Here is a 16,661-nt window from a genome sequence, read left to right on the forward strand (position 1 = left end):
TCTGCTTGCACTTTCTCTCTCTCTCAAAAATAAATAAATAAATAAATAAATAAACTGAAAAAAAGAAAAAGGAAAGGGAAGGGAAGGGAAGGGAAGGGAAGGGAAGGGAAGGGAAGGAAAGGAAAGGAAAGGAAAGGAAAGGAAAGGAAAGGAAAGGAAAGGAAAACTTGGGGGTCCCAAGGTAGAACTGTTAATATGAAGTTTGCAATACCCTCCATTTCTCATGGAAAGAGGCCTGTTGCCTCTGCTAACAATGCTTTTTCCTGCCTGAAGTGATCCCCCTTTTCTGCCTGAAGTGATCCCCCTTTTCTGCCTGCTTAACTTCTGTCAACTGCTTAAGGTCTATTTAAATTCCTTTCTTTTTTATAAAGAATTTCTCCTTTCCATTAAAAAAAAAGATGCTTTTTTTTTTTCCTTAATATTTATAATTGCTACTATTTGGGTAGTTGTTCATGACTACATTTTTTATAATTGCCAGCAAAAAAGAAATTATTGTTCAAACCACCCTTCATAGAGTCCCGTGGGCCTAAAACATTAGAAGTATATGAATAAACATTAAAATTCAAAAATAGTCTGTGATATCAATGGTTTCAGTTTATCTAGGGAATTGGAATATTGTCAGTGATTCTGATCCCAGAATTGTGATAGTACAATAATAGAAATTTAGGGGTACCTGGGTGGCTCAGTCAGGTAAGCATCTGACTCTTGGTTTCTGCTCAGGCCATGATCTCATGGTTCATGAAATTGAACTCCACATCAGGCTGTACTGACAGCACAGAGCCTGCTTGAGATTCTCTGTCTACCCCCCTCTCTCTCTGCCTCTCCCCTGCTCAAGCTTTCTCTCTCAAAATAAACTTAAAAAAAATAAAAATTTAAATATGATGTCTTGAGAATATGCATTATTTATTTGATTACTATTTAAGATGTTCATTTAGTTATGTCTTCCCTTTCCAGTGCAAAGATCTTATAAAAAGTATGTAATTAAAAGCTATATATTGATTTAAAGACATAGCATATATATTTTATATATGCATACATATGAACATTTTATATATACATTTAATAATTATTTTAATAACTATTATCATATGAACTATTACTATATATGATATATATAATATATATTATTATAGACACCATTATTATATGAAATGCTATTTGCATTTTTCCAACGTTTAGAAAAGAAGCTGTCACAATATGAAAGCTTGGTACTGCTTCATTTAGTACAGGTGGCGATATATCCCAAATAGGAACAAGTGAGGCATCAGTGAGTAGTGAGAAAAATGAAAACATGTAGATGACTTTTTTCTAAAAAAATTTTTTCTGTAAGATAGAGATAAGAGGCAAGTGGGTAAATATATTACCACAGAAAAAATAAAATTAGGGATAAAGAAAAACCAAAGCGCCAAATTGCTTACCAAGTTTCCTCCTGAGTGCTAAAGGCAGAGAAATCAACGTGGTATTTTTATTTATGCCAAGAAAGAGTTATTTATTTGAAACTGTCAATCTGCTTTTAGAAATAAAAACGATGCTTCATTCTGGAAATGAGTGGGCACTTTCAGTGTGCTAGACACTCTTTCAAGCCCTGAAGATAGAACTGGACATACATTCCTGTTCTACCCTGAAGGACTTCACAGTTCGAACTAGAGGTAAGATTCAGGCAATTACTACCCCCTGGGATATGTGCAATAAAGGCACTTGGTGCTTGGGAGCACAGAAGAGGTATCTTCACCTAGACTTGAGAAAGATCAGAGAAGGGTTCTTAAAGAAGGTAAAGTGAGTTGAGTAGAAATTAGCCAGACAGATAGAACTCACATTTCCCTCCCAGTCATTTGATGGAGTGATCATTTTATTGAGGTTCAAATCACTCATCTTCTCCCAGGTCCTCACCATAAACTATTGTATGGACAGTCTGAACCCAAAGCAACAAAAACAATACCAACAACAATAATCACAGGACAAACTGTTTTCTGATGATTTGGTCACACTTATTGACCATTAATAACAACTTTCTTTTCTATTTGTAGCGTTTAACTTGTCACTACAATTTTCTGAAAATTAGTTTTTGTTTTTATTTTTTAAAAGTTTATTTGGGGGGCGCCTGGGTGGCGCAGTCGGTTAAGCGTCCGACTTCAGCCAGGTCACGATCTCACGGTCGGTGAGTTCGAGCCCCGCGTCGGGCTCTGGGCTGATGGCTCAGAGCCTGGAGCCTGTTTCTGGTTCTGTGTCTCCCTCTCTCTCTGCCCCTCCCCCGTTCATGCTCTGTCTTTCTCTGTCCCAAAAATAAATAAACGTTGAAAAAAAAAATTTAAAAAAAGTTTATTTGGGGCGCTTGGGTGGCTCAGTTGGTTGAGCATCCGACTTCAGCTCAGGTCATGATCTCACAGTTTGTGAGTTTGAGCCCCAGGTCGGGCTCTGTGTGGACAACTCAGAGCCTGGAGCTGCTTTGGATTCTGGGTCTCCCTCTCTCTCTGCCCCTCCCCCACTCGCACTCTGTTTCTCTCTCTGCCTCTCAAAAATAAAGAAAACTAATAAAAAAAATTTTTAAAGTTTATTTATTTTTGAGAGAGAGAGACAAAGCATAGGGGAGGGACAGACAGAGGGGGAGACAGAGAGTCCCAAGCAGGCTCTGCACTGTTAGCGTAGAGCCCAACGTAGGGCTAGAACTCACAGACCATGAGATCATGGCTTGAGTCAAAACCAAGGGTCAGATGCTTAACTGACTGAGCCACCAGGCTCAGTTTTTATTTTTAATAGTAACATATTCTCAGATTTTTATACATATCCTTAACCCTTGTATTGGAGAATATCCAGAGCTAATACAGGTACTAACTATTGATATCCTGTTTTATAACAATTATAAATTTAACTTTAAAAAGAAATGTGTACTCTTTCATTTATCTAACATCAATAACAAAAGAAAGTCAACAGAGTCTACATAATAGAAAAATAAATAAACTTTAAATGATAATAACTCTAACATTCTTTTCAAAAGATATTTGTATGTGGGGGGTGCCTGGGTGGCTCAGTCAGTTGACCCTCAGACTCTTGATTTTAGCTCAGGTTATGAGCCCAGAGTCATGGGAACAATGAGGCTGTGTGCTGAGCCTGGACCCCTCTTAAGATTCTCAGTCTCTCTCTTGCCCTTCTCCCTTGCTCACGCTCTCTCTCTCTTTAAACTAAACTAAATAAAAAATATTCATATGAAATCATGAAATACATATAATAATGGTGTTAGTAGGGGCAGTGATGATTTAAAATTTATTGATAAAATCCTAGTGGTTTGGGGGAACCATATGTATTTATGGAAAAAGATGTTGCTAAAGTTCTAATGCTTTTAGGATTAACTTATCTCACAGGATGTCAATGGAGAAATGATGTCAACCATTTGTTCATTTTACAAAGTTACAAAGCCCTAATAATAAGATCCAAACAAGGAAATACTTCCTCTATTGCTTTAGTTGTAGGACATGACTCAAAATGATAAAACTATACAACTCTAGTCTAAGCAGCATCATGGAAAAATAGCAACCAATACACCATGCCTTCTTGGTAGGGGTGGAAGTTTTATACTGGGGGTCAAAAGTCATATTCTTTTATGTATAAAGCCATGTGTGTGTGTGTGTGTGTGTGTGTGTGTGTGTATATATATATATATATATGTTATATATATGTGTGTGTGTATATAAAACAGATACCACAAATTATATATACTATACATGAGCAAATATATAGTATGCTGTGGTATTACAATTTCATGAAGACAATTAGAAAAAAAAATCTAAAAGTCTAAAAATATCTTTAAAAGGTTCCTTAGGAGGCAATAATGTGAAAAGAAAAGTTGAGAAATAATGAATTATACAACACAAATTTTAGATTCTCATGGTGATAATGAGAAGCAAATCCATTACTTTTCCACTAGATGCTGCCAGAGTAAGTAATATCTGAGATTTGTTTGATCTTCTACCTTTTATGAGATCTTGAACTCAGACTCCCTTTTCACTCTAAGTAATAATACAGATTTAAATAGAATTCAAATCTAAAGTCATAGGCAGGTAGACAGATGTGACAGGCAGATGTTATCTCAGTGCTTACCTATTGTTTATTGAGCATCTATTTCACACATGACATTGAATTAAATATAATGGAGTAAAATAAACATCAGAACAATCCTATCATCATGGGACTTACAATTAAGAGGGAGACAGAAGACTTGCATGAAAATATGAAACACATTTGAAAGGGATGTTATATGTTCTTCCCTCCACAATGGTATATTGTTAAAAATTGAAGTTCTGTTTCCTCAGTACTTCACATACTGCCTGGAATGGATTCATTGTTCTGTAAATTTATATGAAGTCATAGAGAAGAAAGTCAGGGAGAATGCTACAGCCCCTCTGAAACTGGAGACTCCAACCTCCATTCATGGAGTAACTGCATAGAAAAGGTTATCATTTCAAACCATGCCTCACATAAAAGCTCACTTTCCATGAGCAATAGGGTCATTTTAAGTGAAGAAAAGGCATAAAACTCAAGCCGAAAATACAGAGACAAATATTTTGGGAGGCACATATGGGGGGAAAAAGTTCACTTTGGCCAGGAGAAAGTGGAATGGCATTTTAGTTTTTATTGATTAAAATTATTTGATAAGTAGTTTCCTTCTAAGGTAAAGACATTCTTAGTGCTGGAAATCTTCAAGTTTATATGATGACCACCTGTTAGAGATTATTTCTGAGAGATTCTCAAATTTAGGTAAGATATTGGATGGACCAGTTACCTCTAATGTAAGCCCAATCATCCTACAGTGGTGATGGTTGTATAACAGTATCGGAAATATCTGTGTTCAGCTATAATTTCTACCTGGTTATGGCAAATGTTTGATGCACTCATAGAGAATTCTTCATCATTTGCATTGAATGTTATTCCATTCAATATCTATTTTTAGAGGATGCTAATAACCTTTAGATTTTATGCTATTCTTAACTTATACCACTGAAATTACTACTTTTGTGTATTAAATTGTCCTAGAGGTACTGGTAATACTTCTTCCTAAAAGTATCCCCAGTATGGAGATTATAAAAGAATTTTGGAAATGTACTATGACGAAGCTGCTTTTTTTAATATGCATTCTTTCTTTTTCTGACATCTGAGGATTGCAAACTTAAGTTTCCTTAAAATGCTTTAAAATGTGGTTGCTTGCAGTTGATAGAATAGCTTTGTCTTCTGTAGCTGAATAGCTCATTTTATTCACACACTTTCTGTTTGTTGCCAGACAGTTGGTCTGGTCTTGGAATTCTTGCCTTCATTCCAGAATAAGTTCTCTGAAGATGATTCAAATGTCTCTATTCCTGACCCACTCACCTAAGCAAAACAAAGCTACAGCTACACCATTCTCCTAGTGGGGAAAGACAAATAACCCACATTTCCACATAAATATCTACCTACACATGAATTTATTTTCAATAAATACTGTCAATCCAGTATGAAGATAATCATACCGAGAAGGATACGAGAATGTCTGCTGGGAAAATCAAGAAGGATCCACTATATATACTTCATGAAGTAAGGAAAAGTAAAAGATGCGCTTTCCTCAAAATAGTTCCCTAAAAGTCTCCTGAGAAAACTAAGTGATAAAAGGTACAGTCTATGATTGTAAGATTATAAGACTAGTTGAAATTACAGCATTGGAAGGTTCTATAGAAAAGTTTTAGAAAGATATATACTGTTGATATGAGCAGGCCTTTAAGATCGACTATATAACACTATGATAAATTTGTGACTTTGTCACTTGGTTATAATCAGTCTTACCTCCAGTTTAACTCAGGGCTCTCTGTGTACTTCTCTGTGCCCAACTTCACAATGTTCTACCCTTACTGCATATAAATATTTTCTCTATTCTCTCTTCTTTGCATACAATATGATAGCCTTCATAACATTTTGACTGTTAATTCTACAGTTCAAGCATCATCTCTGCAGTCCAAGCTGATGGCAGGATACCAAATCGGCTCCTAGAATTTCAAACTCAAATACTCCAAGCCAAGTTCAGTGTTTTCTTTCTTTCAACAATCCCAATCCTCTACCTGATTTTCTTTCTTTCAGGAGACCATATTCTGGTGAAAAGTTCAAATATAGTTTTCAAATTCTAAAAGAAAGATTATTCTTTTCTTCTTGTAGTTTAGCCATTGTTTTTGGCTTATACAGTTATTACTGTTACTAATTATTATCAGCAATCTTACAGAGATACTTTGTGCCAAGTTAAGAGACCATTCCCGTAATGACAACCATTCAGTTACAAGTATTTTTTACTTCTAAATTTTATCCACATTCTATTGAGAAAGGCAGCTGTTCCTTCTCTGTATTTCTGCAGGTTTGTTATTGTAGCCAGCTCAGTAGTTATTGCTAGCAGAATATGAATGTAAACCATAAATCGAAATTTCTTTACTGAATTTGACTATCACCACTCACTGAGCATACAATATGCCCATTATCATTTCCTTTATGTCTCACTTTTGCCCACAGAATAAGCATCTTAACAAGATCCAGCACAAGTACCAAGTCTTCTGGATAGCTTTCCTATGTCACATTTCCTAAAACATTGCCATTTGTGTTTTTCTTTTGTTACTTGGCCCTTTGTATTTTCTCCCCTGCTGCCCTTTAAGTTCTGTGATGGGAAAGGTGGTAGTTTCTCAATCTTCCATAGCCAAACAGTACATAGCACAAAAAATTGTGCAAAGAATTTGGTAAAGGGATCTTGTTGAATTGCTTAAAATTACACATTAAATACATATTTGTTAATTGACTTGCCTCAGTACGTGAGTGTAGTTAAGGGAGGAAAAAATATATATAGCATAGGAAATATTTTACAAGTTGTTTTCTGAATCTGCAGGGTAAATTGCCTAAGGCATTGACCAGAGAACTGGGCCATGATCCTTCTATACTTGGGAAATGTGTGATTATTTATAGACACAAAGGTAAGAAGCATATATTATGTGTAGCACAATTTTAAAAAACTATATAGAATCCTATTACTGTATGTATGTCCTGTATACAGGAAATCATTATGAAAGTTTATTCTTTCAAGTACATGTCTCTTTAATACTTTACATAAGAAAATAGAGCCAACATTAAAAAGGATTTTCCCTATTCTCCAAAACATACCAAGAGCAAAACCAAGAAATTCTATGCCAAAATGTTTTTCTTAGGCTTCAAAGTAAACCAAGATAGCATTTTATTTGTGATTATCATGAAGTCTGAAATCCACATATTTAGTTTTTGACAGAGTGTACCATAATTTATTCAAGTAGCAAGCCTGTAGTTGATATCAAATTATAAATATGAAAAATAAAATTGTATTTTATGAAAATAATCAATTTAAATGAAATATTTTTGGCAGTTCTCCTGTTTTTAGAATTTGTTCTGCAAGCTCTTCATAATCATCACTTATCTGCATTTCAAAGAAAGCTGAACACTGGTGTTCTGTTCCTTATTTTATTAATATGAGGACTAGAACCCAAAAGCCTAGAAGGATTGTTTCAGAAAACTACAATATCTGAGCGAAGTGTGAAACTTAAAAAAAAAAAAAAACTTTACTGCTAAGAAATTCAGATTTCTCACATCTGTTTATGCAATTTTCTCACTTGTATTTTTAAAAGAATTATCTTTTTTAAAAAATAAATAAAATAAAAAATAAAAGAATAAAAGAATTATCTTTTTTAATAATTCTTCCTTAAAAATTACATTTTTTAGACCTGATATATTCTGATAATGAATACTTCTAATTGTATTGTAGAAGTAAATATTTTTATTTTGATGTTTTTGCCTTCATAAAACTTAACAAAAAGTAAAACTTATGCCAAGACAAATATATCATCTGTGGGCCTGCAATAATAGTCTAAGAAAATGCTATAAATATTTATAATATGTCCCTAACAAATTTTGTACTAGTAATAACAACAGAAACTGTCATACATTATTGATAGAAGTATCAATAGGTACAACTACTTTGGAAAGTTTACAATATCTAATAAAGTTAAACATATTCATGCCCACTCTATGATCCGACAATTCTTATCTTAGAGAAAGTCTTAGACCCAACCCATTCTGCCCCCAAAATGAATGTATTCACGTGCATGCATTCACATGTATTCACAAAATATTTGTTCAAGAATATTAATAGCAGCACTAGCCAAAATGTAAAAAATACCCAAATATCCTTCAGAGAACACTGGATAAATTGTGATGTCTTCATGTAATGGAATACTATATAGCAATGAGAATAAATTATTGTTACAGGTACTAATATGGACAAAACACATAAACATAATGCTTCTAAAAAATAAAGCTCACTCAAATAAGTATTTATATAAAGTTCAAAAGCAAAAAAAAAAAAAAAGAAAGCATATTTATTGTTGTATAAGTCAGGGTAGTGATCATCTTCGGGCAAAGTGGTGCCTGGAAAAGGTATGGTGGTAGGAGGGTGACTGTTTTTGTGAGGTTTTGGCAATTCTACTTTTTTTCCCCCACATAGTACTTATCTTTACATGCCTGGCTTATTTCACTAAGGATAATGTCCTCAAAATCCATCCATGTTATTACAGAATTTCCTTCTTTTTTAAGGCTGCATAGTATTCCCTTGTATTTATATACCACTTTTTTTTGTCCATTCACCTGTCAATGGACATTTAGGTGTTTCCACACCTTAGCTATTATAAATAGTGCTGCGATAAACATGGAATTACTAATACCTCTTCAATATCCTGACTTTAATTCTTTCAGATAAATAACCAGAACTGGGACTACCAGAGCATATGTTAGTTCATTTTTAGTTTTTTGAGGGCAATTCTACTTCTTGATCCATGGTCTCTTCACATGAGTGTGTTATCTTTGTGAAACTTCACATGGAAACTTATTATTTGTGTATGTATCTGTGTGTATATCACATCTCAATAAGATTTTTTAAAATCCTTAAAGCTTACGAAAAGAAGCTTATACTAGTAAATTATTTAATTATAAAAATATATGTTTCCAGTTGCAATTCTTGCCTCCAAATTGCCCTAAAAAGTATTTTTAAGTTAGATACATTCATAAATTAATACTAAATACTTTTTGTTTTCATTTTTTCTTTTATATTTCCTTTTCATTCAATACGAGCAGACCTAGTGATAAAGAATAGTTTTCCTAAAGATATTTATTTTATAAAATATTTCCAGTAGAAGGAGCTTCACTTTTTTTTTTTTAAACTATAGGAAATTTTCTTTTAAGGGGCATCACTGAAAATAAATATATTTACTTTTTTATTATTTTATTTTATTTTATTTTATTTTATTTTATTTTATTTTTTTATTTTTGACAGAGAGCGAGCCAGAGAGAGACAGAGCATGAGTGGAGGAGGGGCAGAGAGAGAGAGATTGGGTGACACAGATTCTGAAACAGGCTCCAGGCTCTGAGCTATCGGCACAGAGACCAACGTGGGGCTCAAACTCACTAGCCACAAGATCATGACCTGAGCGAAAGTCAGCACTTAACTGACTGAGTCACCCAGGCACCCCTAAATTTTTAATTTAAATGATTAAAAAAATTTAAATGATTAAAGTTCTTCATAGAGCAATGAATTACTCTCATCTAAGACCAGTCTAAGAGAAAAATTTTATTCAATTTATAAAAGAAGAAAGGAAAAACTTGATAAAGAATATATGTATCGCACAAACTTCTATACTGGGTACGTATTTTTCAAGCGATTGCATTTTTGGGTTATTCACAAAGAGCATTTTAAATTAGAATTATTTAATATTAATGAAGGTACATTTTTACAATTATGATCATCAATTTGAAATAAAATTTGTGTTAATTTAAATAAAACTAGACAAAAATCAAAGGACGTAATGGTGAAGATTATATACTTAAGAGTATATTATAACAAATATAGTGAATTACCAGTATACAAATTTGACCTTAATGACCAAAATGGTTTAGTTACTGACATTAAACTTCCTAACTGTCTACCACTAAGCTATTCTGATTTATTTGAAAAAAAAATGTATCCCGTCATCTAAGATATTAAGAAATAAAGTAAAATAACCCATTTCACTTAAAACATGAATTTTGTACCCCTGTCCATGAAATTTTTATAAATATAAAAATGTTACACTCTTTGTTTTAATCATGTCACAAATAGTAAAATTTGTGACAATTGTCGTTATAAAAATTTAGTCACATTAAAATATTTTTCACTGAAAATATCCTAGTTTACAGTGGTTCAACCCATACTTCAAAAAAATAATTTTGAAATTATAATAACCGTCACAATTAATTCCTCTTACTACAGTTGTATCAAAATAACATAACTTCCTGTAAGGCAGTTTTTATGAGATACGTTATGTTTTTCTAAGGTGCCCAAAGATGAAAAACTGACATAGCAACCCAGAAGACAATATTTACATACTTCAAATAGAAATTAATATACACACAACTTAGTTATTCCAATTATTAGATTTTAATTCTCTTGAAAAGCTTGAGAGCCATAAAAATGAAATCTTAAGGTATTTACACTAGTAAATTAAAATTTACATTGGTGGTTCAAAAGTCTATATGAGAAGAATCTTGCTTATATATTGTTGTATTAAGAATAGGGGTTACTTTCTCTGTGCCCCTCCCCTGCTCATGCATGTTCTCTCTATCTCTCTCAAAATAAATAAATAAACTCAAAAAAAATTTTTTAAGAATAGGGGTTAAATTATCTGATCTTTTGACTAGTCTCTATTAAAAAATAAATAAATAAATCCCACCAAATATGACTGGACATGATAAGAAAATTACATATCATAAAACAATTTTATTCTTTAGTAGGTTTATTGTAGTATCACTTTCTCCCAAAAGATTATTCTTGACATAAAACATATCTAATGATTTATTTATGACTTTGCCCTCACGTATTACCTGACCTAAGCCCTTTAGAATTGGTACTTACAAGGCTTTAAGTGTTATTTATTTATTTAACTTAACCTCTGGATGTATCAATAATGCTCAGAATTTCTCTGATAAGTAAATGCTTATGTTCTAGATTTTTTTGCCATTTAATTACTTCTAATTACTTCTAATTACTAAATGTTTTCTAACTTTCAAAAAAAAGAGTAACACTCAGAATTTGTATTTCACTTAGAAAAATGACACTCAAAAGCAATTTGAGAAAGAAGACCTAGGTTTTGGAAATAATTTTCCAAAGGTAATCTTAGCTGCAAATAATATGAGGCCAGTTACTTAAAAAGCACTATATAGTGAAAATAGAGCAAAGTTACATGTTTTTAGGGATCTTGATAGACTGCTAGACAGTTTTAGGTAGACAACAATACGATTTAAGGAATACTTTCAATGCAATTTCGAATTGCATTCTCGACTTCATCAATAACAAGTGGTTGAAATCTAGTGCACAGGCTTAAATGAATTCTTCAACTGTTAAATACAAGTGGACTCACCTGAGTAACAGTGCTGCTTCCCAGAAGTAAAATCCTGAAACGAATGTCCGAAAGTGTCTCACGTGGGCCATGATACGGAGAGATTTTCACGATCCTGAAATTAATCTTATCCAAGGCATGGGGGATGAGAAAGCCAGGAACGAAAAATGTGCAATCTAACTCTGCGTGGTGTTGCAGGAGACGAACGCCTGGAACGCTTCAGCACCTTAGACAGCTCCCCGCAGTCGGCAAAGACCCTGTCTTTCAAACACTTGAAATTCCCTTTAGACCCCTTCTCTGGGCATTGAGCAGAAGGAAGATTCACAGGGTTACAAATGTGCAGGTGGTTTACACGGTGAACGCGGAATAAGGGGTGAGATGAAATGTCTGAAGTGCCTAGGTTCTGGGCAACAGTTCACTGACGCTCTAGCAGCAAAGAAAGCTTGTCCTTCCCAGACTCAGACACCGGAGAAAGAATAACAGCAACAGCCGGAACAAGGATGCTTCTTCACCTGCTCCTAGCGCCGCCCGCCGAATCCCACTCTCCACCTTTGAGTAAAACCCGACACCGCTAGCGCGGCAAAGGGAAGCGGGGGCGGAGCCAAACGACACTGTTCTGTTCTCCAATCACGACCGCACAGCGGGACTGAGTGGCAGGCTACTCATCACCGTAGGCCGTGCTTAGCACTTTACCCTTTAAAAAAAGCAGTGAATAACTGGTGCAGAGCCTTAACTCTGACTGGAGGGAGTTGAGGGAAGAAAGCCTCAGGACTAAGCATTGGGAAAGTCAGCGGCTTTTGTGAATTAGGTAGCAAAACAGCGCTGGAGAGACCCTTTTCTATTTTCTTCCGGGAAAAGGCACAATTTGGGAAGAAAGGTCTTTTCAGATGTGACCCCCATCTCTTTGACCTCATATCAAAATGCAGGAGTCAACAGTAAACCCAAACCCTTAGAAAAGGCTAGAGAAGAGCAGAGAATATGGTTCATGAGCATCAGCAGAACAGGAGAACCAGCTGCTTCTAAAATTCTCATAACACTAGCCAGCTTCCTTCTGGCCAGGAAACATTGTTGAGTGGACTAAGTTGAGTTTTCTTCAGTTGTAATAAGGGTTCTAAAAAGATGAAGGTGGGAAATCTAAAGAGATGACTACTTAGAGGCACAATGCCACCCAACATTTTTTTTTCCGTACACACTTTCCATATGTTAATAATAAATTCAAGTGAAGGGGACAACTAGGTCATATGGTACATCTTTTCTTCCATCGTCCATGTACATCTCCCTCTCCTCTCTCTCCCTCCCTCTCGCCCAGCCCACCCCCCCCTCCCTTATATGGGGATTTGGATTGGAAGACTAGAAAGGAAAAGTGTGTGTGTATGAGTGCGTATGTTATGTGCATATTTATTCATGTATCTCAAAATAGAATTTAAAAAAGACTAATACCTATGCTATTAGATCTTTATAGTGGCTTTTATTTACTATCAACCAGGACTAAAGCTTTCATTACTTGAATCTTAGCTTTTCCCTTAAACTCCCTTAGATATTTATTCTGAAAGCCCCTTTTTAATCACTTAACTTTCTCAATGACTAAACTACATGCCAAGAATGTCTTCTTACTCTTTCACACATTTTCTTGTTAATTAAATTCCAGCAGCAATTGACATATTGACTATCCTGTAATTCTTTGTTTAACTGGAAAGGTATAAGTCATTACCTTCTCACCCTCTCAAATGAGGACACAGTGAAAAAAAAAATCTTTTTTTTATTCTTTAGTAGACAAGCTTTTTTACATTTAGTGAGAATAAAGAATTTTTTTATTTATTTTTATATGTTATTACTGTATCTGTCTCTTTCTGCATCTTTGTTTTCTATTTTAAATTACAAACTTCCAGAAGTCTCATAAGAAATATCACTGGTTCTACCCATGAATATTTGTACCCGAGAATGCTCATACAATTTTAATTAACTCAATTTTTCAATGAACCTTTTGAAAGCTCACTAAGAACAAATTCTTTTTAGTTGGTCATTCTTTGAATAGCAATAATTCTTTTAAATACCACACATAATAAAAGAAACAAAACTTATTATATTTCAAGGAGACCTGAATTCCTTACCTTGTTTCCACTATCTAATTGGGTATCTTTGGAAAACTAATCTACTTTTAAAAAATATCTTTATTTAATATATCTTTAAAAATATATTCATTGAGGGAATTGAGTTAAATTACCTCTGAGATTCATTCTCTGGCCCCAAGGAAGCAACCAATGGAAGTTTATTTAAGTGAGCAAATTAATGCACAACATTTAAAATTCTGTGTTTGCATTAATCTGGATAGTTACATGACAGCTTAAAAGATGATAATTTTAGCTATTTCATCTCATTATTAATATTAAAGCATGGAAATATTATACTTTATCAAATTAATATATACCTAGTCAATCAGTTTTTGAGTATAAATGTCATGTAAGAGGACAGTAATACGGAACCTCCAGATTAATGTTTTTTTCATAAAACCATTATTATTCCTTCAAATTATTTATGAAAAGCTATGATCCTCCTCTTTTATTTGTTTGACTTGTCACTGCAGTAAGGGTAATGACCATTATTTAGAATAGAACCTAGCATATAGTAGATACTCAATAATTTTTGAATGCATTAATAATCATATTAGAAACAATATATATTTTTTGAATTAGATTTGTGAATTTGTTACACTACATTGGGTACTAGATTAATTTTGACTAAGTAAATCAGAAATTAATCAAAGAGTGGGTTGTAGTGCTTTGTTTCTTTGAGTTAACATGTAATGATTAATTTTCCAGGACTTCTTGTCTATGGATTTTTATATTGTTTGCTTTTAATTTCTATAAGGTCAAAATGAATTTCATGCATCTACATATTTGTGACAGCTATTCTCATAAATTTTATTCTTTTGAGAATAATAGTCCTGATTGGACGGGTAAGGAAATGAATGTGTTTTTGGAAAAACGACCATTCTGTGGCTGATGAATAACTGACTAGTCCATTTATATAAAATTAAGCTGGATTCTGATTTGCTCACATCTCTGCTCTTCTCCTTATTGCCTTTATTATTTCTCTCTTGAACTAACAGATGATATTTTATGTTATCTAAGACATGGGATTTCAGAGCTGAATGTGATATTAATCTTCATCAGATTTAATACTTTCCTTCTAGAAAGGAAGTAATTGTAGCCTGCAGTGGTTAAGTGATGGTTACACACCCACAAATTTAGCAAGTTGAAAATATTAAACTTGAACTTGGTGCCTTTGGCACCAATTGTCTACTCCCACTGAGCTATCTTTAATAGTGTATTTCTACTATTGTCTCAAACTGTATGTATATTGACTAACCTAGAGAAAAGTAAATCAAATTCAATCTAATGTAAAGCTTTTATCAGATGCTCAGTTATTACTGCCTATGATCTAAAACATGTGATAATATAGATAGATAGATAGATAGATAGATAGATAGATAAAATGATTTGCAATTTAGTAAAAGAGTTATTTACTTTTTTTGAAGTCAATGTAGTATGGGGTTAGAAATAGTTTACTGAGAGTTGATCAGATTCAGTCATATGGGGTCATCTAATCATCTCATCAAAAGGTTATGTATAAGTAAAATGCCAGTTTAAAATGTTACAAAAAGTAATGTCATTTTTTGGAATAATTAGAATATTCACATATTTCAATTAACACTCTCTGGGAAAGTTGAAAGAAAGTTTTAATTTAGGAATCAATCAGAAAGTCACTTGTTCAGGGGTGCCTGAGTGGCTCAGTAGGTAGAGTGTCTGACTTTGGCTCAGGTCATGATCTCACAGGTCGTGGGTTCGGGCCCCGCGTCGGGCTCTGTGCTGACAGCTCGGAGCCTGGAGCCTGCTTCGGATTCTGTCTCCTTCTCTCCCTGCCCCTCCCCCACTCATGTTCTGTCTCTGTCTCTCTCAAAAATAAATAAACATTAAGAAAAAATTTTTTGTAAAAGAAAGTCACTTGTTCAGAACAAATCAAATAGAGGAGAATTAATCTTATTGCAGAGGTAAATATTATCATCAAGTAAGTGAGCCTAGTGAATCTATCTTTTGTACAGGGATCTATCATAATAATCATGACATGTTGGCAGATCAAGTACCTCTTTTGGAATAGTGGTAGAAATATCTAATAATTTATCTCCATTTCCTTGTTCAAGATACAAAGTTTCTCACATGAATCTCAGCAACAGCCTCCTAATTGTTCCTCCTGTTTGCTCTCTGATTCCCCTGTAATTCTCCCTTGTGAATATTAAGGAGTTTTTATTTGTGTCTTTTGTTTGTTTTAGTAAATCAGATGATGGCACTTGTATTCCTAAAACCCGTTAATGCCTTTCCATTGTAATAGACTAAAATCCACAGGAATTTAGAATAACAATCATAAAACCAAAAGCTGGGCTTGAAAAAATCCACAGTTCTCTTTACAGATGACAAGGCTCTGAATGATTTTCAATCGGCAAACTCCTCAACTTCAGTTTTTACTAGTCTCCGTTTTCACCACTATGCACCAGTAACATAAGCTGTTCCTTATCTCATGATTTCTCTACTTCAAACACTCTTCCATTTCGGCTTCTTGTGTCTAGTCTTTTTCTAGCCTTGAATTCAGAGTATGAGTGAATTTTTTCTTTCCTTCTTTTCTTTCTTTTCTTTTCTTTTCTTTCTTTCCATTTCTTTTCTTTTCTTTCTTTCTTTCCTTTCAAAAATATCCTTTTTACCTTTAAATCAGGATTCATATCCTTCATAGATTCAATTATAATTTGATGTTTGCCTTTGTTTGAATACTCCTGGAAGGCAGGGGCAATATGCATCCTTATGTTGGCACAGTGTCTGGCACATTAGGAAGTATCTGCTGAGTGAATGAATGAATGAATCCACATCCTCTGCTCTTTGGTTCTCCCTTTTCTAGAGTCCATTCTTACTAATCTCTTTTAGCCCATTCTTGCTTCACAATTATTTAAGATATTTATATTATGGTTTTCTTTCCAGGTCAAATATATTCCTTTGCCATCTGAAAGTAACCTTCAAGTTTATATGTGTGCCCTCAGTTCACTCTGAGAGTGCCTTATAAGTAAGATGAATATTATCCACTATATTGTAATTTTTACTATTTTAATACTCACTCAGGCTTGTCATCTTTTTCTCCAGATAGTAGTGGTAATTTGCCATATTT

General features: G+C 33.8%; 1 protein-coding gene across 2 annotated transcripts in view; it reads right to left on the minus strand.

The window, feature by feature from the left end:
• GLRA3 (glycine receptor alpha 3) overlaps positions 1–11,590 on the minus strand; it is a 194,726-nt gene extending 183,136 nt beyond the window's left edge. The window contains exon 1 of one of the 2 annotated variants that reach the window (XM_047092000.1): positions 11,472–11,590. In XM_047092000.1, the coding sequence (XP_046947956.1) occupies positions 11,472–11,542 (71 nt within the window). In that variant the 5' untranslated portion in view covers positions 11,543–11,590. The remainder of the gene's footprint in view (positions 1–11,471) is intronic. The other variant, XM_047092001.1, reaches the window with a different exon arrangement.
• Between the last annotated feature and the right edge of the window lie 5,071 nt (positions 11,591–16,661).

The sequence above is a fragment of the Lynx rufus genome, unplaced genomic scaffold (assembly GCF_022079265.1).
Source record: "Lynx rufus isolate CCGP_SWC_20201006 ecotype Redwood Valley unplaced genomic scaffold, mLynRuf1.p SCAF_3, whole genome shotgun sequence".
Classification (NCBI taxonomy): domain Eukaryota; kingdom Metazoa; phylum Chordata; class Mammalia; order Carnivora; family Felidae; genus Lynx; species Lynx rufus.